This window comes from Ipomoea triloba, chromosome 4, assembly GCF_003576645.1.
Source record: "Ipomoea triloba cultivar NCNSP0323 chromosome 4, ASM357664v1".
Taxonomy (NCBI): domain Eukaryota; kingdom Viridiplantae; phylum Streptophyta; class Magnoliopsida; order Solanales; family Convolvulaceae; genus Ipomoea; species Ipomoea triloba.
Window position 1 is genome coordinate 4,876,410 of NC_044919.1, and position 21,665 is coordinate 4,898,074.

General features: G+C 35.3%; 3 protein-coding genes across 3 annotated transcripts; all 3 read right to left on the reverse strand.

The window, feature by feature from the left end:
• Nucleotides 1-319: 319 nt before the first annotated feature.
• LOC116016642 (protein SHORT ROOT IN SALT MEDIUM 1-like) lies at nucleotides 320-2,041 on the reverse strand. Its single transcript, XM_031256998.1, has 6 exons — nucleotides 1,914-2,041; nucleotides 1,481-1,837; nucleotides 1,087-1,278; nucleotides 957-998; nucleotides 816-878; nucleotides 320-732 (listed from the first exon to the last, which is right to left on the reverse strand). Exons 1-6 carry the CDS (start codon nucleotides 1,956-1,958, stop codon nucleotides 646-648), a joined length of 786 nt encoding a protein of 261 aa, XP_031112858.1. The 5' UTR covers nucleotides 1,959-2,041; the 3' UTR covers nucleotides 320-645.
• A 548-nt stretch (nucleotides 2,042-2,589) lies between these two features.
• On the reverse strand, nucleotides 2,590-14,001 carry LOC116016641 (protein SHORT ROOT IN SALT MEDIUM 1). Its single transcript, XM_031256997.1, has 22 exons — nucleotides 13,777-14,001; nucleotides 13,521-13,619; nucleotides 12,757-12,957; nucleotides 11,240-11,527; nucleotides 11,068-11,168; nucleotides 10,037-10,810; nucleotides 9,892-9,937; nucleotides 9,215-9,307; nucleotides 9,074-9,129; nucleotides 8,166-8,283; nucleotides 7,485-7,696; nucleotides 7,342-7,405; nucleotides 6,516-6,689; nucleotides 6,121-6,148; nucleotides 4,593-6,019; nucleotides 4,403-4,477; nucleotides 4,184-4,258; nucleotides 3,751-4,107; nucleotides 3,357-3,548; nucleotides 3,227-3,268; nucleotides 3,086-3,148; nucleotides 2,590-3,002 (listed from the first exon to the last, which is right to left on the reverse strand). Exons 2-22 carry the CDS (start codon nucleotides 13,596-13,598, stop codon nucleotides 2,916-2,918), a joined length of 4,551 nt encoding a protein of 1,516 aa, XP_031112857.1. The 5' UTR covers nucleotides 13,599-13,619; nucleotides 13,777-14,001; the 3' UTR covers nucleotides 2,590-2,915.
• Nucleotides 14,002-15,886: 1,885 nt separating this feature from the next.
• Nucleotides 15,887-19,630, reverse strand: LOC116015383 (gibberellin 2-beta-dioxygenase 6-like). The gene is made up of 3 exons (XM_031255426.1): nucleotides 19,040-19,630; nucleotides 16,634-16,955; nucleotides 15,887-16,365 (listed from the first exon to the last, which is right to left on the reverse strand). Exons 1-3 carry the CDS (start codon nucleotides 19,489-19,491, stop codon nucleotides 16,135-16,137), a joined length of 1,005 nt encoding a protein of 334 aa, XP_031111286.1. The 5' UTR covers nucleotides 19,492-19,630; the 3' UTR covers nucleotides 15,887-16,134.
• Nucleotides 19,631-21,665: the final 2,035 nt, after the last annotated feature.

Consider the following 21,665-nt stretch of genomic DNA (forward strand, 5'->3'; position numbering starts at 1 on the left):
TTTTATTGCCTTTAATCGGTTAAGATATCTTAATGACCTCATATTTTGAGACAATTCCTTCTGTTTCTACACAGTAGCAAACTGTACCAGTAGATGTGATTGCCGGAAACCTTCCCTTCATGTCCTTATTTGGGACCATCCAAGGTTTCTCCGCAACCAAGGGTAGTGGACTCTACTGCTTCATAAAGATAAAAAGCTTTAAAACCAGATTTTTCCTGCACCGTTTATGTCCTTTCACATCTTTTAGCAACTTGGAATACCCATTTTGATCTGGGATTGTTTACATTTGGGGGGACATTCTATGTCTCAAGCCATTGGATTTATTCAAAAGATATGTCCACAATATGTGGTGCACATTTTTTTGAATCAGACAAGTATCAATGTTTTTTGGTTACATCCGAGGGGATTGGCAACATGGGGTGCTAATTAGCCCAAATTCTTTTATAGAACACAAACCCATGCTAGGTTAGTAGCTAGCAGGAAAAAGAGTCAATTTTGGTTTGATAATATCATGCCATGAAGGCTTTCAATCAACTTGGTTCAGAAAATTAAAAAGCTAACCCAACGGCAACACCTAAGAGTTCTCTATCTGAGAAAACTAAATAGAGAAATATTTTTATGTTTTTTGTTCCAATTCTGAGCTGTTCAAAAGGACATCTTGACCAACTTGCCGTATAAAATGCGGTCGTCTCTCCCTGTATTGCTCTCCAGAAGAGCGCTCATGACCAAATCCTGTGTGATGTTTTATAATAAATCAGATTCACACATATCAAACATTGTCGTCTTAAAATGACAAAAACAGTGAGGAAACCTACCTTGACATCCCGGTTTGAGAGTGACCTCCCTAAATTATGGATTATTAGCCTCAGATCTGCTACCTGTGAAAGCGAAAAAATGGTGATGTCTAATAGTATGAACAAGCACAAAATGGGAGGCAATGTAAGGCTTTCACTTACCCTTATGTGCCCTACTCGGTTTCGATCAAAAAACCTGAAAGCCTGTTCCCAAACAAAAACACCATTACTATAATGAAATGCAAAATTGCAAAATAAAAGCACAAGAAAAAACTGTGTTCAAGAAAATTGCCTGCAATAAATCCTTGTTAACCTCTCCCTGAGCTCCCTTTGCCTCTGTCTCCACCTTAATTATCTTATTATCTTTGCTGCCAATATCAAGATCTGCATTTAGTTTAGAAGCTTCCACACCCATTGCCGGTTTCTCATCCTCAGCAACATTTTCACTCTTGGAATCAGTATTAGTTCTGCCTTCAACATTTTCCTGTATGGGGCAAGCAGATAAATTATGATGGTAAATAATTAGTTACTTTTGGATCACCAAAATCTGTTAAAATAAAACAGTTACAATCCACACGACAATCCTACTAGTTGAATTCAGCAGTCAAGAAAGATGACAGGGCATCAGGAATAAGTGCCTCAAAAAAAGAGATACTATGAGAGAGTAATTAGAAGAGTTGTCCCACCTGATCTGCATCATTCTGGGGGTCCGCATCAGGCATTTCTACATCTTCTACATTTTCTTCCTCAGGATCTTCCTCTGGATCTTCATCCTCATCACTCTCATTATGCACAGCTTCATCTTGTGTCATCTTAGTGTCTTGAGTCTTGACAGGTGAGCTAGGCTCTTCCTTAACAGTGGCCATTTTTTCATCTGGATTAGTTTTATTTTGCTTTTCCACACCAGTTAATTCAGTATCATCCACACACTCTTCTGTTTTTGCACGCTTCGTCAATGGTTTTTCCTCACTTTCCTTCTTAGATGCTTCCTCCCTCTCCCTTTTCCGTTGGTTTCTCTTGATAACAAATTTAATGCGCAGGTCCTAAATTAACAGAATGAACATTAGAATAAAAACCAACAAATCATTTTATTAAAACACCAAGGATGGTTAAAAATACCTGAAGGAAACTCAAGAGCCGGAGACCCATTTCATAATAAAGCATCTCATATATTGATTCAGCAAACAGAGAAAGCTACAGCCAACATGAAAATTTGAAAATTCAATATCCAACAAATATTTGAACAGTAGGACAATTAAACTGCATGAANTTTTTTTTAAAAATACAACTAACCCTTCATCTATACTTTCTCAACCTGTTGAAGCACAAGGAGTCAATATTGCCTCTACTTCGATCTCATGACCTAGTCACTACATGTCATCTGAGCACAATGTGTGACTAATCTTCTAGAACTCTTGTATAAAAGTCGGGTCAATTCTCAAGTTCTCACCCCTTGCTTGAACACTTGTCCAGAACTTTTATTGCCTTTAATCGGTTAAGATATCTTAATGACCTCATATTTTGAGACAATTCCTTCTGTTTCTACACAGTAGCAAACTGTACCAGTAGATGTGATTGCCGGAAACCTTCCCTTCATGTCCTTATTTGGGACCATCCAAGGTTTCTCCGCAACCAAGGGTAGTGGACTCTACTGCTTCATAAAGATAAAAAGCTTTAAAACCAGATTTTTCCTGCACCGTTTATGTCCTTTCACATCTTTTAGCAACTTGGAATACCCATTTTGATCTGGGATTGTTTACATTTGGGGGGACATTCTATGTCTCAAGCCATTGGATTTATTCAAAAGATATGTCCACAATATGTGGTGCACATTTTTTTGAATCAGACAAGTATCAATGTTTTTTGGTTACATCCGAGGGGATTGGCAACATGGGGTGCTAATTAGCCCAAATTCTTTTATAGAACACAAACCCATGCTAGGTTAGTAGCTAGCAGGAAAAAGAGTCAATTTTGGTTTGATAATATCATGCCATGAAGGCTTTCAATCAACTTGGTTCAGAAAATTAAAAAGCTAACCCAACGGCAACACCTAAGAGTTCTCTATCTGAGAAAACTAAATAGAGAAATATTTTTATGTTTTTTGTTCCAATTCTGAGCTGTTCAAAAGGACATCTTGACCAACTTGCCGTATAAAATGCGGTCGTCTCTCCCTGTATTGCTCTCCAGAAGAGCGCTCATGACCAAATCCTGTGTGATGTTTTATAATAAATCAGATTCACACATATCAAACATTGTCGTCTTAAAATGACAAAAACAGTGAGGAAACCTACCTTGACATCCCGGTTTGAGAGTGACCTCCCTAAATTATGGATTATTAGCCTCAGATCTGCTACCTGTGAAAGCGAAAAAATGGTGATGTCTAATAGTATGAACAAGCACAAAATGGGAGGCAATGTAAGGCTTTCACTTACCCTTATGTGCCCTACTCGGTTTCGATCAAAAAACCTGAAAGCCTGTTCCCAAACAAAAACACCATTACTATAATGAAATGCAAAATTGCAAAATAAAAGCACAAGAAAAAACTGTGTTCAAGAAAATTGCCTGCAATAAATCCTTGTTAACCTCTCCCTGAGCTCCCTTTGCCTCTGTCTCCACCTTAATTATCTTATTATCTTTGCTGCCAATATCAAGATCTGCATTTAGTTTAGAAGCTTCCACACCCATTGCCGGTTTCTCATCCTCAGCAACATTTTCACTCTTGGAATCAGTATTAGTTCTGCCTTCAACATTTTCCTGTATGGGGCAAGCAGATAAATTATGATGGTAAATAATTAGTTACTTTTGGATCACCAAAATCTGTTAAAATAAAACAGTTACAATCCACACGACAATCCTACTAGTTGAATTCAGCAGTCAAGAAAGATGACAGGGCATCAGGAATAAGTGCCTCAAAAAAAGAGATACTATGAGAGAGTAATTAGAAGAGTTGTCCCACCTGATCTGCATCATTCTGGGGGTCCGCATCAGGCATTTCTACATCTTCTACATTTTCTTCCTCAGGATCTTCCTCTGGATCTTCATCCTCATCACTCTCATTATGCACAGCTTCATCTTGTGTCATCTTAGTGTCTTGAGTCTTGACAGGTGAGCTAGGCTCTTCCTTAACAGTGGCCATTTTTTCATCTGGATTAGTTTTATTTTGCTTTTCCACACCAGTTAATTCAGTATCATCCACACACTCTTCTGTTTTTGCACGCTTCGTCAATGGTTTTTCCTCACTTTCCTTCTTAGATGCTTCCTCCCTCTCCCTTTTCCGTTGGTTTCTCTTGATAACAAATTTAATGCGCAGGTCCTAAATTAACAGAATGAACATTAGAATAAAAACCAACAAATCATTTTATTAAAACACCAAGGATGGTTAAAAATACCTGAAGGAAACTCAAGAGCCGGAGACCCATTTCATAATAAAGCATCTCATATATTGATTCAGCAAACAGAGAAAGCTACAGCCAACATGAAAATTTGAAAATTCAATATCCAACAAATATTTGAACAGTAGGACAATTAAACTGCATGAATAACCATATCTCAAGTAAAATGTTAATTTAGTACATTAAAATAATGCATATTCACAGGATAACAAATACCTCAAATCTTGAATCTTCAACATCCTTGTCAGTATAGTCCAAGAGGGAATCCAGTGAAAGTGACAGTGATCGCAACTGTTAAAGTATATCAAGGACTCAATTCTATATAAAGGCTGTTATTTTTTTAAAAATGGAAAAATGTGCAATTATAAACTATCATTTGTTATGCCCTGCTTTTGGTTCACGGTACCTTGTGATTTTTGCTCCCTTCTGTTTTAAGAATAAACCCAGGGTGGCGGGGAGGTTCTTCACTTTTCTTTTCTTTCAACTCTTTAATTGATTTGCCTTGAGGTTCTTCACTTTTCTTTTCTTTAACCCCTTTAATTGATTTGCTCTGAGGTTCTTCACTTTTCTTTTCTTTCACCTCTTTAATTGATTTGCTCTGAGGTTCTACACTTTTCTTTTCTTTCACCTCCTTAATTGATTTGCTCTGAGGTTCTTCACTTTTCTTTTCTTTCACCTCCTTAATTGATTTGCTCTGAGGTTCTTCACTTTTCTTTTCTTTCACCTCCTTAATTGATTTGCTCTTAGGCACATCCCTTTCATCTTTTTTGTCCGTCCTTTCTTTCTCTTCTTTAGGTTGCTCCTTTATTTCCAGTTTTGAGCAATCATCATTTTGAGAGTTGACTGATTCCATTTTGGAAACAGCAACAGTAGTTGCTTCTTCAGCTTTTGTCTCTTGAGTTGCCGTTGGTGATGTCTTCACTTTAGGACTAACCTTTACTTCTTGGGAAATCATATCCTCATCAGCATTAGCTGCAATTTGCACCTCATTTTCTGCTTGCACTGCTAACTGTTCCTCCAAACCCTCTTTGTTTCCCTCAGCAACAGTTACACCATTGCTGTCATCTGTTATAGGTGTTTTCCTTTTACGCACCCTTTTAATTATTTTTTTCTTCACAGTCCTCTTTACAGGAGTGCTGCTACCACAATTTGTCTTTGCAGTATCTTCAGAATGTTCAGATTCCTTCAAAGTTTTAACCTCCGAAGGCAGAGGTTCTTTAACCTCAGAAGGAACCAGTTCATTAACCTCAGAAGGAACCGGTTCATTAACCTCAGAAGGCACTGGCTCATTAACCTCAGAAGGAACTGGTTCATTAACCTCAGAAGGCCCTGATTCACTAACCTTAGGAGCAGTTTTCAGAACTGGGACCCTCTTAATAACCTTCTTCCTTACAAAAGTTTTGACTGTACTAGGAGTAGCAGATGATCCATCCTGTTGACCACCACCGTCTGCGCTTGCAGTTTTCACTTCAACTTTTCCTTGAGTCTCTTCATTCTCTTTAGAAGTGTTAGCCACGACTTTCTTACCAATGGTTTTTTTCACAATCCTCCTTATAATCTTCTTCTTCCCAGACTTCACACCAGAATCATTTTGAACACCTGTTTCGCCTTCACCAGTTTTATTTACAGTTGTACCTTCATCCCGAGTTTCGACTCCTTGTTCATTCTGTGCCACTTTCTTATCACTTTCTCCCTTGTCAGTTAGGCTCTGTTTTAGCTTACCATCATTCTGCTTTCTGATTCCCTCTGCTACTTTCTTCGATGCTGAAATCTCATTCTTTTTATCTGCTTTAGTATCCCGCTTAGCATCTTTCACTTTCTCAGGATCCTTGTCTAATTTCCAAAAGAGATTATAAGTTATAACAGCCCCAAATATGTTAAGTGATAATATGGTAAATATTTTTTTTTTAAATCAGGATTTTAAGATGCTTTACCTTTGCTATCCTTCTTTTCTTCATATTTCTGTTCAATTAAAAATAATGACAAAATTAGTAGGCAGAAAAAATTTTCAGACAGAAAGAAAGTAAAAGAACATTAAGGGAAAGTAAAACCTATAACATATATAGCCAATGGATAGGAAGAAGATTGAATAAAATGACAAATTACTCAATTAGGTTTCTTTATTTGTAGCCATTACAAATGAAAGAGGAAGGTGAATGTGAAACAGTGAAAGGGAGCACATGAATAAGATTTTATTAAGGTTTTGGAAGAATAGAAAGATGACTATATCCATCCATGTAGGGGTGGCGACACTAATAGTAACTGCAATTATTAACCATAGATAGAACTCATAGAAGTGGAGTCACATATAACAACAAAGGGGCCAGACCTCTTTCCTCAGAGCATCCTGGCGCTCTCGTTCAGCTATTGCCTTCTTGTAAGTAAACCATTGTTCACGCCACAAATCCAGTGAAGGTGTACATACAGACAAATCTGGAACAAAATAAACAGTCACCTCTTTGTGACTGAACAGTCCATCCTTCCCAAATCTATCATAGTGTATCTGTAAAAATCAACATGGAATTAGCTTCCATACCAAAACACTAAGCTTAAATACACAGATCACATGATAAAATTACTTGACTGAAAATTTAGTTAAACAAATTTAGTCAGCCATTCAAACAAATTGTTTATTGTAAAGGCAATCGCAACCCCTAGCACAAGGGAATACATGAAAAACAATAAAAATACAGCTGTGATCCTGTCTCGATGATTGTTTCAAAACTCCCTTCAACAAAATAATTTGACCAATGAAAGAAGGGGATGGTCTGTTTGCAAAGGCAATTAAAAATCTCTTTGGAGGCTGAGCTCCCCCAAAATCAAGTATGGTTGCATCAAAATAGGATTTCATTATCAGCAAATAAAGAGTAAGGAGAAAGCAGGTATACATTAACAGTGAAGAAGCAAATGGGGCCTCCCATTATTAACGGAAGATTATATCATACAATGTGATCTCACCCTACATACATCCATTCTGCTTTTGCCTTACATAATACTTTAGCTGACTCATCTGACAATGCATTTGATTCACAGAATTATAGTTAAGCATGCATATAGTAGCACATGCACAAAAAATGTTAGGCCATAGAAAGAAAATGTATCATGGTATCTCTCCTCAAGTTGGTTTAATTATGGTGCAGAATAGACATTATTACCTCAAGGAAACGATTCCAGTGTTGGCAGTCCTTCAACTCAAGATGTGTCATCTCCTTTGCATATCTAAAAATGAGTCATTTGGTCACAGTTGGGAAGGCATATAAGAGATCTAACAGCTAAAGAAACAATCTCATGAACAAACCTAAGCACTGTCTGAATCAAAGCAGAGTCATCAACTGATGGATCTCCCCCGTCAACACTGTTCCATGGGCCTCCAATTGCCATCAAAGAATTATCTTTTTTAAGAACAGCAAATCTAAGCATATTGCAGAAGTGAGGTATGCGATCATCATAGCTTCTTTCAGAAGATAGCTCATCCAAAGCATTTTTACTGAGTCCACTCATCAAAATGACCTGTATGAAAGAAAAGACAAATTTGCTTATGCATTATCATAAAATATGAACATAACAAATTGGGGAAAGTTGGTAGAAAAGAATTGCAAAAATTCATACGATTTTGTACTCCACACTCCACAAAACTTAAGGAGTGTAATTTTGATGAATAATAAGTCCAAATGATTCGGATATCAAAAAAAAGTGTCTTAATACTTAGCACAAACTATATTAAACGGGAACAAAGGTTTTAACCCATGCATAAATTATACTAATTTGAATTCTTAGGATCCTCCTACCATGAACTACAAGTAGCCACTACCTATAGATAAACCATTTGACCACATTCAATTGCCAAATGGAGATTTCTATGGGAATTGAAGTGCAGGAATGACAACCATAAAATTTATTTTGAAAAGAAACAGTCAATTAAATCTTTGGCATAGATATACAGAACTCCACAATTTTGGCAGAGTAACAGAAGAAATACCTTGGCATTCCATACAGTAACCCCATGATCTAATCTTTGAGATGCACTAGCAGATTTGCTAGGTGATAACATTTTCTGCTCATTTGCGGTCTCCCCTTCAACAAAGTCATGCTCAAAACTGCTTCATCAGAAGAATCACATAAACACTACCACCACATTTGCAAACTTCAAGTGTACAGAAAATATGAACAATCTTCAAGGGAAGCTTAAGTTCTAAAAAAAACATCATAAAGAGAACCATGCAGGGAACCATGAGCAGAGCACTAATTTTTAGATCTGGTTTTTCAACTTCAATACAGATACAATAGAAAGTGATGCTCTCTATCTCAGTTTAGTTGAGCTACTGTCCCTTCTAGCCTGTTGCAAAATACTTTATGGTGTCCCATGAACAAAAACTTATCAGATCACAAGAATCATGTTATTTAGGAATTAAAAAAACTCATCCTATTCCAATGTTATGAGTAACTTATTGTGATTTTGATGCTACTTGTTTCACACAGATCATATCATATGTTTCCTCTGCAGTCTGAAAAATATTTTAGCATTCATCTAAATATCCAAATTCCAATGCATAATATATTTAAAAGATTCATCTCCTGGACTTCATAAAAATTATTTCACACCACCTAAAATGGGACAGAGAGTAATGAAGAACAAAGAAGTCTTATTTCTGAGTATTTTGTCAAAAACGCACCAACTGATTTACACTAAGATGCAAAAATAAATACTTGTGGCATGAAGAAATGTAAAAGAAAATCCACCTATCATCTATAAAGAGAACCCCAACCAAAGAGAAGGGCAAAATATGGAAAAACATTCACCAGATAAATCCTTATCTGCACCTCTCCTTCATCAGAATTCAGAAGTGTATTCACTTGAAAGAAAGGAAGTGATAAATAACAAATTACCTGACTGGAGTGTACAAAGAAAGCTTGAGATTCCCCTTTGGCCAATTTACAACTACCTGTACATAAAAATGGTACCATATGAAAAATATAATATGAGATTTGTTTTCCCTTCAAATGAGAGAGAGGGAGAGAGAGAGAGACCTTTGAGCATTCAGGAGATATGAAAAGTCGGGGATATATCTTATCCAATGATAAGAAATCTCTCTCGGTTTCCAACAAGCTAGATGAGTAAACCTAGAAAACAAAAACATATTAGAAGTCAAAGGGGGTAAATATGTTTGACATCATATCTTCTTCATATTAGTTATTTTGATTTTACACAAAGTAAAGCACAGAATTAAGGTAACTCGGTCTTGTTTCAGATATCAGAACACCTCTGCTACTGAGAGAACTCCAAGCAAAGCTCCAATATGACAGAAATTGTAATACAGGACAAATAGAGGATCATTGGAGTAATGGAATAGACTACAGTAAGGATACACCAACCCCAGAGTAAAATAGAGCCGAACAATGAGAAGTTAATAGATGATAAAAAGAAATATATGGGAAGATAATCAGGAAGAGCAAAGCAGAGCAGAATGAAAGAGAAAAAGATTCCAGATCTATGACCAAGGGGGAGCAGGTTACGCTGTTTCAATACATGGACTGCAATGTGGAAGAAATCAAATGTGATGGAGAATTTTCAAGAAGACAAGTGAATCAAGATTGTTTGTTTAGAAGTGGGTAATTAGAGAAAATTGAACACAACAGCAGACCCTCAACACTGAGAAGCTTTTAAAGAGTGCCAGTAATGATTCAACAGCTAACTCTTGGTTTACCTTGCACAAATATTCTCTCCTCTTTTCTTTAACAGGTGAATGGCGCCTTCAGCATAATAGAAGACTAAGTTAGTCGTTAAGGCTGCAAGATTTGCTAGCAGCTAAACATACAGAAGCAGGGTAGGACGAAAATTTAAAATTCCACCTATGCAGAACTTCATGTCGTGGAGAATCGTGCCTTAAGGGTCTACTGTCCTTTGTCACTGATGTGCCTCGGGGCTCCCTAGATATTCTGGGAGGTGTTCGTTCATGCCTAGCTTCAGCTCCACGTTTGCGCTCATTATCACGTTCCTTCTCCCTCCGCTCCAGAATGCGCTCTCGTTCACGTTCTCTTTCTCGTTTCCTTAGTCGTTCACGTTCACGTTCCCGCTCCCGCTCCCTTTCTCTCTCTCTTTCTCGTTCTCTTTCTCTTTCCCTTTCACGATCACGATCACGTTCCCGCTCTCTTTCTCGCTCCCGCTCTCGTTCCTTTTCCCGGTCTCTGTCTTTCTCATGCTCGCGCAAATATAGGCGCTCCTTTTCCATCCGGTCAAATTCACGAGCATAAGGAATTCTGTCATCCTTATATTCGTCCATCCTTGAATGGCGTGCCATCATATTACTTGGAAAATCTGAATCGAGGGAATTTGCATGTAGTCCTCCTTTGCCTACTCCATAATCTCTACCAGGTGGTAGGCTCACACCATAACCCGGATTTGAAGAATTTTGCGTGTAAATGAGGTCATCTAATGTTCTTTGTGGTGCTGCCCCTAAAATTGAAGGAGCATGCTGTGCGTCGAATGACGAACTGCCTAATGTTGATAATGCATGAGGATCGGGGTCAGCTCTGGTGCTATATGCTATTAGATCTTGAGCTGAAAGGCGATTTTGCGCTGCATGACGAACAGCAGCACTTCTTGCTGCAAGATACTCACTTTGTCTGCCAGAAATTAGTTGCTATTCAGTTCAGTACGATATAGAGCGCGCAGCTAAGAAAGCTGCAAACAGGGATGCTGCATTCAAATCCTATGCTTTCACCACAAAGACTATTCCTTTGTATGCAATAGCAACCACAAATTTTCAAGATTGTGAAGTCTAACTAAATTTTTACACAGACATCCATAAAATTATTATTGCTATTTCCTTCTGTGTATATTCATAAAGTATGCACCTAGACAAAAAGTGAAGGAAAGATACCTTGGCCCCCCTTCAAGAGATCCAGATTGCAGTCCCTGAGCCTTTAGCAGTTGTTCTTTTCTGATAATTGAAGCTTGATCCATGCGATCATATATTTCAGCCTGTTCCAAAGAAAGAACCATGTTGGAACTATTGATTGTAATCTACTTAAATAAGTAGTGTAATAGAATACCTGATGTTTGTTAAAAGAAATACTGTCAGGATAGCGAGTGGCAGGTTCAATGGGCAAATCTCTCCCGCCCACGTAACCACTATGTCGTTCACCATATTGGCGCCTTTCCAATGTTGGGTAATCAGGAACCCTATCAGAATAAAGTTCGGTTTTATGGCCATATATATGGCTGGTTGATGAAACATAGTCACCCAATGTGAACTTGGCTGAGTCTGTAATAGATGAACTGAAACCAGTGCGACCTTCAATAGTGGATGGAACAGATGCTTTTCCAGTGATTGAAGCAGTCTACAACAGGAGAAAGAGAGAGATATGAATTTACATTTCCAAGCAGCAGCATGCATGGTGAACAATGTAATAGCCAATTATAAGACATAGAAAGCACAAAACCACAAAGAACTAATTCCCTCACTGCATCCAATGCCATACTTTGAGTTCATGAACTAAATAAACTTAACCAGGCAGGATATTTCCTTGTTAGTTTAATAATCAGATCAGTTAAGAACTCTAAAATCTAAATAGGCTTTTCTGTCATCAGATCAGTCAATAGCTCCATTTGGACTTGTTTGTCAAACAAGTTATTAACTTTTTTAACCAACAAATGGCTCTTCCTTACTGCTGCAAATATTTCTTCATTTTATTGTTGGTTTAAATGTTATTTACAAAGTTGAAGTGCACAATGATGGAGTATCCATATAAGCCTAACCAGGCTAGGCCCAGAATCCTCAATGCAGAATGAATTCAGAAGAATATACAAATATCTATACTTCCATTTGAAAATCTCATGCTAAATCAAATTGTAACCATGCTCCACTTGTAGATGAGTGATTGCATCAAGACAGTCTTGCATAATACCAAAGTTCATCAGCTACTCTTTGTAGTAGTGAATATAGAAATATTTTAGTACTTCACATAAACAAAAGTTGGATTTGCAATTACAGTGGCTATGAGTGAACCAGTAGTTTTCACCAAGTTGTCAACTAATCAATAGTCATAATTAGTTGTCACCAATTGACCATAAATATTAAAATTTTCAACACTAGAACACCAGTTACATCAAAACGATAGAAAGCAAGCACATTATTATTATTATTATTATTATTATTATTATTATTTACTGTTTTATTTTGTGACAATTACCAATCTCAGTTTTGGTGTCAACCAACCATTAGCATCTGTGTTAGAAGAAAAAACCTATCGGTATAATTTAATAGAGAAGTGATAAAGCAGGCCCATTATTTAAAGAGTTTAAACAGATACTTGAGAATTAAATTATACAGCCATACAGGTAATATCAGCTGCTTCATTTTATTAGCATAATCATAATTGGCTTCAAGTGACAAAACAAATGATCAAAAGCAAGATGAATGCTGTGAAAACAAATGCAGTAATGCTGAACCATGAATTTTGGTGTTCTGGGCTTCAAAATTCTCTACCCTGTAATTATTCAGGCTAATATATTCTCTCCACAGACCTAAAATGGAAGAAACTTAAATAGTTTGCAACATATAGCAGACCTGTTGAGCAGTAGAACCATACACAGCACTGTATTGTCCGCCATAACTAGGCCCAGAAGAGGGGTGATGACCATGAGTTCTATATGCACTTGTATTTGCTTCTTGAGAACCCCCTAACATTGATGAATGACGCGAAGCAATTAGTAGTTGAGAGGAACCATCAGGTCCTGCAGCAGAACTCCCAGAGTGGCCAGATACCAACTACACAAGCATAAAACAAAATGAAAAATATGACTCCTTAATATAAATTGCATAAATTCCAGTACTACAAAGCCTAATTGTTAGACATAGATACAGCAAAACAGAATGGCCAGTAAGACACTTTTGTCAAAACAGAACAAAAATATTTTGTGGACAATCAAATGATTAAATGCAACGCCTTTAATATCTGCAAGCATGTTATTTAAACCAGTGACCGAGATTATCACATTTCATTTTTTTTTTCTAATAGAGTTCCACATACATCATTACCCACTAAAAATGCAGTTTCATATTCATATGGACAAAATAGTAGTTACAGACCTAGAATTTCCTTTACTATTCATACATGTATATGTGGCATGCTCTCTTCATTGGCATGTTAACCATCAAAGTGTTTATCCCGCCATTTTGTTATTATTAGCAATTGAATTGAATATCATCTACTTACAAAAATTCTAGCAGCAGAAATTGATATTAATTAAAAGACCTTTAATTTCTTATTAACCAGAGGGAAAATGAAAAGAAAAAAACAATCCGAGTACATATATATAACAAAGGCATACGTTTTGCGCATAGGCGGATTGGGAGGAGTAGCTCTGCTGTTGTTGGCCATACGCATTAGTCCCACGAGAAGGATACATATCCGAATTTGACGAAAAACTCTGAATCCAAAGACCATCGGTAAATTAATTAATCTGGAATTTGATCTAAATTAAAGTAAAGGGGAGCACAAATAATGGATTAATTTCCTCATCCTTTTTTAAAGAATATTGGATTTCATTAAATCAAAGCGGTGGGGAAAGGCTGAGCAGGGCAAACCTATCTACTCATGCGGAAGACGGCGAGGCGACGGCGACGGTGTCAACGGCAACGTGCGGCGGCGGTTTCAATGGCAACGTACGGCGGCACAGAAAAGTGAAGGCGGAAAATTGAGGAAACTATATGGTGGAGGGGATATAGAGTAGAGGTTGTATGTTGGTCTATAGCTTGTATGTTTTTTGTTAAGCATAAAACGGCAGATGTGAGCCCTGAAACCCTTTCCATATACAGATTTGCTGCAATTTTCTGATCTCTCTCTCCTCTCTCTCTCTCTCTACATAATATTGGGCCTAGTATTGGGCTGAATGTAAACTGGACTGGATCACCAGCTATCGGTGTATAAAATTATAGGTCCACACGTTTTTTTTTAATAACATTAATGGGGTATGTTTGATTCATGGAATATGTTAGCAATAATATTGCTTGAATTTTGTCATGGGAATAATATTCTTAGGAATAAACTATAACCTCTGCAAAAGGAATAGTCATTCTTATGTGGGCTTTGGTATTAGCTATTCTCGTATTCTTGAGAATAGCTTTTATATTACAAACACCAAAGATACTCTTTGCACATTGTTTAATATTTATATTTAATAAATATAATGTATTATATAAATGTATATATTTAATTAATTATAATTTTTATCTATCAATAAATGTATATTTAAATAAACTATATGTATACATACACACACACACATAAATAATAATAGTAATTATTATTGTTTTAAAAAAATAGTTATTATTATTATTATTATTATTATTCATACATACACATATGCATGTTTGTTTATAGCTGAATTGTTCATAATTAATAATTCTTTAATATAAATATGCATTTTAATTATAATATGGAGCAATAATAATATATAAATATGCATTTTAATTATAATATGGAGCAATAATAATAATAATAATAGCATTTTAATTATAATATGGAGCAATAATAATAATAATAATACACATATGCATGTTTGTTTATAGCTGAATTGTTCATAATTAATAATTCTTTAATATAAATATGCATTTTAATTATAATATGGAGCAATAATAATATATAAATATGCATTTTAATTATAATATGGAGCAATAATAATAATAATAATAGCATTTTAATTATAATATGGAGCAATAATAATAATAATAATAATCACTACAAAAAAATGCGAAAATAATGACGAATTCATTCCATTGCTAATTTAACGATGGAATAGCGACGATTTAGTGACAGATGCACCTTTTTTTTTTTCAAAAAATTGAAATTTAGCGACGGAGTTTTGTCGTTAAATACGTAATTAATATTAGCGGTAAATTTTTGTGCAAAAATCTGAGACAGATTAACGACGAATTTTTCACAGGATGTTTAATACAGAAGCGGGAATTTGTTTTAATGAAACGTAGTGACAGAATTTTTATTCTGTTGCTACATAGCAACAGATATTTATGTTGCTATATTTAGCGATAGATATTTCTGTATCTATCTCCTTACAAATTTCGTCACAAGCGATGGATTTTTTTGTTGGTTTAGAGACGGAATTTCCGTCACTAAATTTAGCGACATAATTTTTTGTCGTTATTTTCTTGCAAATTTCGTCACCAATCGTCGCTGAGAGGAAAATAGCCATGGATTATTTTCGTTTAGCGACGGAAAAAAATTGAGTCGCTAAGTTCTAGCGACGGACTAATTCCGTCGCTAAACTATTTAGCGACAAATTTTTCCTATTTAGTGACGGAATCGATCTGTCGGTATTTACCCCTTTTTTTTGGTAGTGAATAATAATAATAATAATAATAATAATAATAATAATAATAATAATAATAATAATTGTTATTGTTATTCTATCTCTCTCTCTCTCACATACACATATACATGTGTGTGTATATAACATTCAGTATATCATAATCATTATTATTGTTGTTGTTGTCGTCGTCGTCATTGTCGTTGTTGTTGTTATTATTTTGTATAAGGGTATTTATGTCTTTAAAACCTACTCAATTTATATTCCTTTAACCAACCAAACACTGGAATACAATTCTTAGTCTATTACTTCAGCGAACTAAACAATATAATACAATTATTGAAAAAAATTTATGATGTCATACATAATGGTGTCGTAAATATACTTAATATATTTAATATCTCCTCTTTTCTTTTTTATTACAAAGGAGTGGGAACCTCAGGCTGAAACCATATACATAGTGGTGATGACCACCCGGCATTATAACTTACAAAAGAAAATATAAGTATACGAAATATATAACATCGGTGGGTACTATAACATTATAGATTGGTTGTATATGGCACAACTAATTAATTAGGTTAAAGATGATTGGATTAAGAAGAAACTAACACCCGATTTAATACATAAATTTTGAGAGACCAATTTTATGGCCAATCAATTTGACATCTTCTTGTATCTGATTTCTATACTCTCTGAATGTAAAACTTCTATAAATGGAAGGTTCTTGGCAGCTCCCTATCACAGAATCATATGAAGGACAAAGAAAGTAAGCTATTGAGAATCTGTCAACCTTCCCATTAGGCATCACTTTGTGTTCCACACTTTTGTATATGTTGTTGCTCCAAGCCTGCAAGTATAGATTACATTAACAATTCCGCAATCAAAAGAAAATTTTAAAATTGCATTTGTATTTTTTTTTGTTTAAATATGTATAAATATTAATTGTTTTCATTTTTAAAAATAATTACAAAACAACTCCAAAAGATTTGTTGAAGTTTTGTAAATTTGTTGAAGAAAACGTTTTTGAAACAGAATAATGCTAATCATTGAAAATTTTCGTGCAACATAAATAGCACATAACTAATTTGGTTATCTAGCATCATGAGAGAGATTACTTGGAAAAGATCTCCAATGTTGACAATGAGTGCATTCTTGATGGGTTTGACAGCCACCCAACGGGAGTCCTTCATGAGTTGAAGCCCACCGACTTCATCTTGGTGAAGGATTGTGAGGAAATCACTGTCCGTGTGAGGCATCAAGCCAAAAACCTCTGACGATATCTGACATGGAGGGTAGTGATTTAGGCGTAAAAAACATGTGTTTTCATCACACATCTGATCGATCAAATTTTTCCTGTGGCCCAAATGCTCCACCAAAACTCCACCAAGCAACTTGGATAGCTCTTGCATTGCACTCGCATATTCAATCATCACTTCCCTAGAACAACAATTAGAAAATCATTTAGTCGTTTGTAAATGGTTCAAAGTCCAAACATTTTTCTCGGTTTATTTGCACAATATAGATTTACTTATACGAATTCGTGATGCATAATAATTGTATATATAAACAAATTAAAGAAAACATCTCTCTCAATTATTTCAAATCGTTGCGATTTTAGCTGAATGCCCTATTAATTTGATGTAAAAATCGTTAGAGAAAACACATATATCACTATGATTTCAAGAAATGTCTGAATGACACATGTTTTCTTAACCCTAATGGAGTTTATTCACCCATATTAAATGCAAACAATGAAATAATCAAAATCATGCTTTTCACAATAAACAACACCATACAAGGTAGTTTATTTTGTTACGTGCTTTTTTTTTTTTTTTGAAAACCCAAAACTACACATTCAATTAAACAGAAATAATCAAGTCATGAATACACATAAGGAAGCCACAAGCCACGACTAGTCTAAGAATTTATAACCTTAGCCAAAACATGAGCTATAGATTTGCTGATCTCTAAACATAACGGATAGTAAAACTGCCTATAGACTGACTAGAGATAAACCATATTTTAAAACAAAACCTGACCACAAGACCTACATTTAGTGTCGAGCATAATATGTGCTTTGAATATGTCACATTTGGCAACATTTTATTTTGTGCATGAATTATTAATTTAATTATTAAATGATAAATATTTCACTTAAGAAATAATTATTTTGAATCATATATAGCCAAACTCAGCCATCATATCAGGCATGAGTCATGATCTATCACATGTGACATGACACAATTTGCTATTTTTATGGGTGGTACCAACTCCATCTGCCTATATATATTTGGGAGAAAATGTATCAATGGTAAAATATATCAATAGTGAGAATGCATGTTATATCCTATATATATCAGTTTAGCCTACACTAATTTGAATGTTCCAATTCCATCACTCGAATGATGTCTGCCGTCAGTTCAAAGTGAACATTTTTATATCCTTATGAACAGTGAATTAAATATTTTTTTTCCCTCAAAATAGCAATTTGTTCAAAAATTTTGATCTCAAAATTCTTATTACTTAGTTTGTACCAAGGCTGAATGATATTTTTTTTTAAAAAAGGTAACACTTGTGTTAAATTACCTTATATTCAAATAATAATATACCATAATATTTATGAAATGATAAAATATGTTGATAACTTTGCTTTACTAATAAACACATAATGTTGCATTCAGATGCTATTAATGACAAAAAAAAAAAAGTTGAGATATGAAATATGGAGTACTTAGTAACTTTGTTGTCCGTAGACACTAGTATAAAAGCATTTGGAAACTTTTGTGACATTTTAAGGCATATCTCGCAATTTACCCAATCATTATACAATGGACCAGGTGGACAAATTGCATAAAGTTCATTTTTAGTATAACAGATATTTATCTTTAATATATTGAATGTTCATTTTTTAAGGTTCATTTTTAGCGGGTTGAAGGTTCATTTTGGTATACTATTTAAGAATGAACTTTCAATATAGTAAAAATGAACTTCCAGTATACTAAAAATGAACATTTATCAATGGTGCATAGTATAGTTTGCCCAATTTTACCTCTACCAATTATTTCATGCAGTACAGCCCTAAGGGTTGGAGTGTAAATGATATCATAAATCTAAAACTTATAATGACCTAGCTAGCCAATTCAGCCTAGCGAGTTTTTAATGGGTTTAACAAGTTAACTCGTTAAAATACGATATTTAACGAATTTAACAAATAAGTTCATCAGATACTCCGAAACACTTCAAGACTAAAACTGAACGTGCTATTTTTGTGTTTGATTGTGTACTGTATTTGTGTTAAGCCAAATTCTATTGTGGACCATGGTCCACACACCATGGTTCAAAATGGTGTCTTACTGTAAAAGCACTGTAGTTTCATCTTGTTATAGTCACACAAAAAATATATAATTTGTTAAGATGTAACCCTTATTGGTTCGTTAGAAATGGTGCCGTTTTCCGACCATATATACTATACATGTAGAAAATTGGCAAGTTGAATGGAAAGCAACACAATTATACAATACCTTAAAGATGTGAAGTCTCCATAACAATTTTCTTCCGAAATCTTGGTGAGAGGGATGTGGAAAGCCTCACTCCAATTGAAATGAGTAGGCGAAGTGGCAGTGGGGTTCCCCCACCTATAAGAGTTGTTGAGCAGCCCAGAAACGGCTTTCTTCTCAAACGGCGCTCCGAACACCTTCACTATCTCGCCCCTCATTCTCTCCAACACCTCACCCCTCACGCCGTGATTCACCACCTGAAAAAACCCCCACTCCGACGAAGCCCTCGCTATCGCCGCCGCGCATTCCGCCCTCTCCCTCTCTCCGCCGCCTCGTAAACCGCCCAGGTCTATCAACGGAAGCTCCTGGCCGCCGCGGCGCTCCTCCGCCTGTGCCGCGGCGTGAGATTTGAACGGAGAGGCGCGGAGGAGCTCCGCGTAGCCGTGGGAGAGAGGCGGGTTTGATGGCTTAACCATGGTGTACGATGATGTTGATCCAAGAAGAACACGGAATTAACGCTGTTGTGATCGATTTGGCGAGGATAGAATGTAGTGGTGGTATGTATTTATAAGTACAAATTTAACGAGGGAAAAACCAAGGGGGGGAAATAAGGCTAGCTAGTAGCTACCAAAGCGACAATTGTCACACAGAGAATGTGTCGTCTAGGAATCATCCTTTTTTGAGTATTTGACCAAATTCTAAGTTATTATATATTTTTTGTTGTAGGAATTTGTATATGTATACAAGGAAGGAATACATCACGACAACTAAGTATGATCTAGAATCAAAATTTATAATAATAAACATTTGACTTTAACTTGTTGTGACAAAAAAAAAAGTCATTTTGGACCAATTTTAACATCTTTATTTGAGAAGAATTTTCTTCTTGAATGAGTCGTCTAATCAAGATTCGATTGAATTAGTCTTATCTTATATATATCAGCGCAATATATATGCAACCAAATTATAATTCAATGCATTTCAAGTTAGTAGTTCCTATATATTCTTGAGACTTGGTGGAGGAGGTAAATAATGAAATGTATGTAACTCAATTTGACTACATGTCCTTAATGTTTTCACACTAGTGCATTCAATAGAGTCATTTCTTATTCTCTATTCTTTATTTTATACCATTAGGATTACACCATACACCAATCATAAGGTTACATCGTTCTTATCCTAAAGACTTAATGGAGGAGGTAAATAATGAAATGTGACTCAACTTGAGTACATGTCCCTAATGTTTCTACGCGTACTAGTGCATTCAATTTAAAGTCATTTCATAATTCATACCTCCTCATTTTGGTATAGTATTTGGTTAGAATTGAACTTATATATATACACACGTAAACGTAATTTGCAATCAATCATTAAAAGCTATCTTTAATATATATAAACTAGTTACGTAAATTAGGAACAACTCTAACTAAGTTGGATATATGAACAGTTGATTTGGTAATCATAAGATCAACTCCCTTTGAGATTTATATATTGACCTTCTCGATTTAACACAGTCAATTATATATAATTTAGACTGATTCACTTTCTTTTGAATTTTTTGCTGACTAAGGTCACATGATGGACTTCATGCAAACAATCATTATATCATGGACCATAGTCCAACTTACAAGCAAGGTGGACCACTAACATAAGATTAATTTTTAATATATTAGATGTTCATTTTTTGCATACTGAAGGATTATATTTTGGCATATTTTCATCAAATAATAAACTTTCCATGTATAAAAAATGAACATTTATTCATATAATCTACATTACAATGCAGATTTTGTTCCAAGATATATTTGGCTCACTCAAAGTATAACTTTTTTTTTAATACTATACACTATTATAATGTAACATCTGTTCGTATATATTTTTTAAACCTATTAAAGTACAAAGAGTCAATGTCACCATTAAAATAGTCACAAACTTATAATTATGTCATTTGATCACAATGTGTTTGACCGAATGTGCAACTTGAGTAGCGGCAAATACGTCGGTCCAGACATAAAATTAATAAAGTGAAACTGTCAAAGTGTATGTGTGAATGCAGAGAAATAAAAGTGGGCGGACAGTGCAGTGCAGTACAGGGAAGGAAAAATGAGGAATTGGGGATGAATAAGTCAAAGGTAACACACGTACGGTGAATATATATATATATATATATATATATATATATATATATATATATATATATATTCAAATGTGCTGAGCCTTGCCGTGAGGTCGGTGCGGAATACACCAGTATGTACACAAATATACACCACTCAATGTTAGAAAATTCATCACAATGAAAATACACAAAAACACCAAAAAACATACCATACACCCAAAATAATGCATCATAACTCTCCTGCCTCTAATGGTGCATTTCCTAACACTGTGTGGTGTATATTTACATATCTATTGGTGTGTGTTTGGTGATGGGAACCTAACGGTGCATATTTGTGTGGTGCATTTTATAACATTGAGTGGTGTATCTGTATATATAGTGGTTACCGCATGTTAAAACGCGACCAAACTTGATTATAACACACACTCTATATATATGATGGGTAAATATGCACATGTACTAGTCGGTCCGTAAATCACCTGTCCGTCAACGGTCACCCAACCGCTCCGTCGACGGTCACCCAACCGGGTCGGT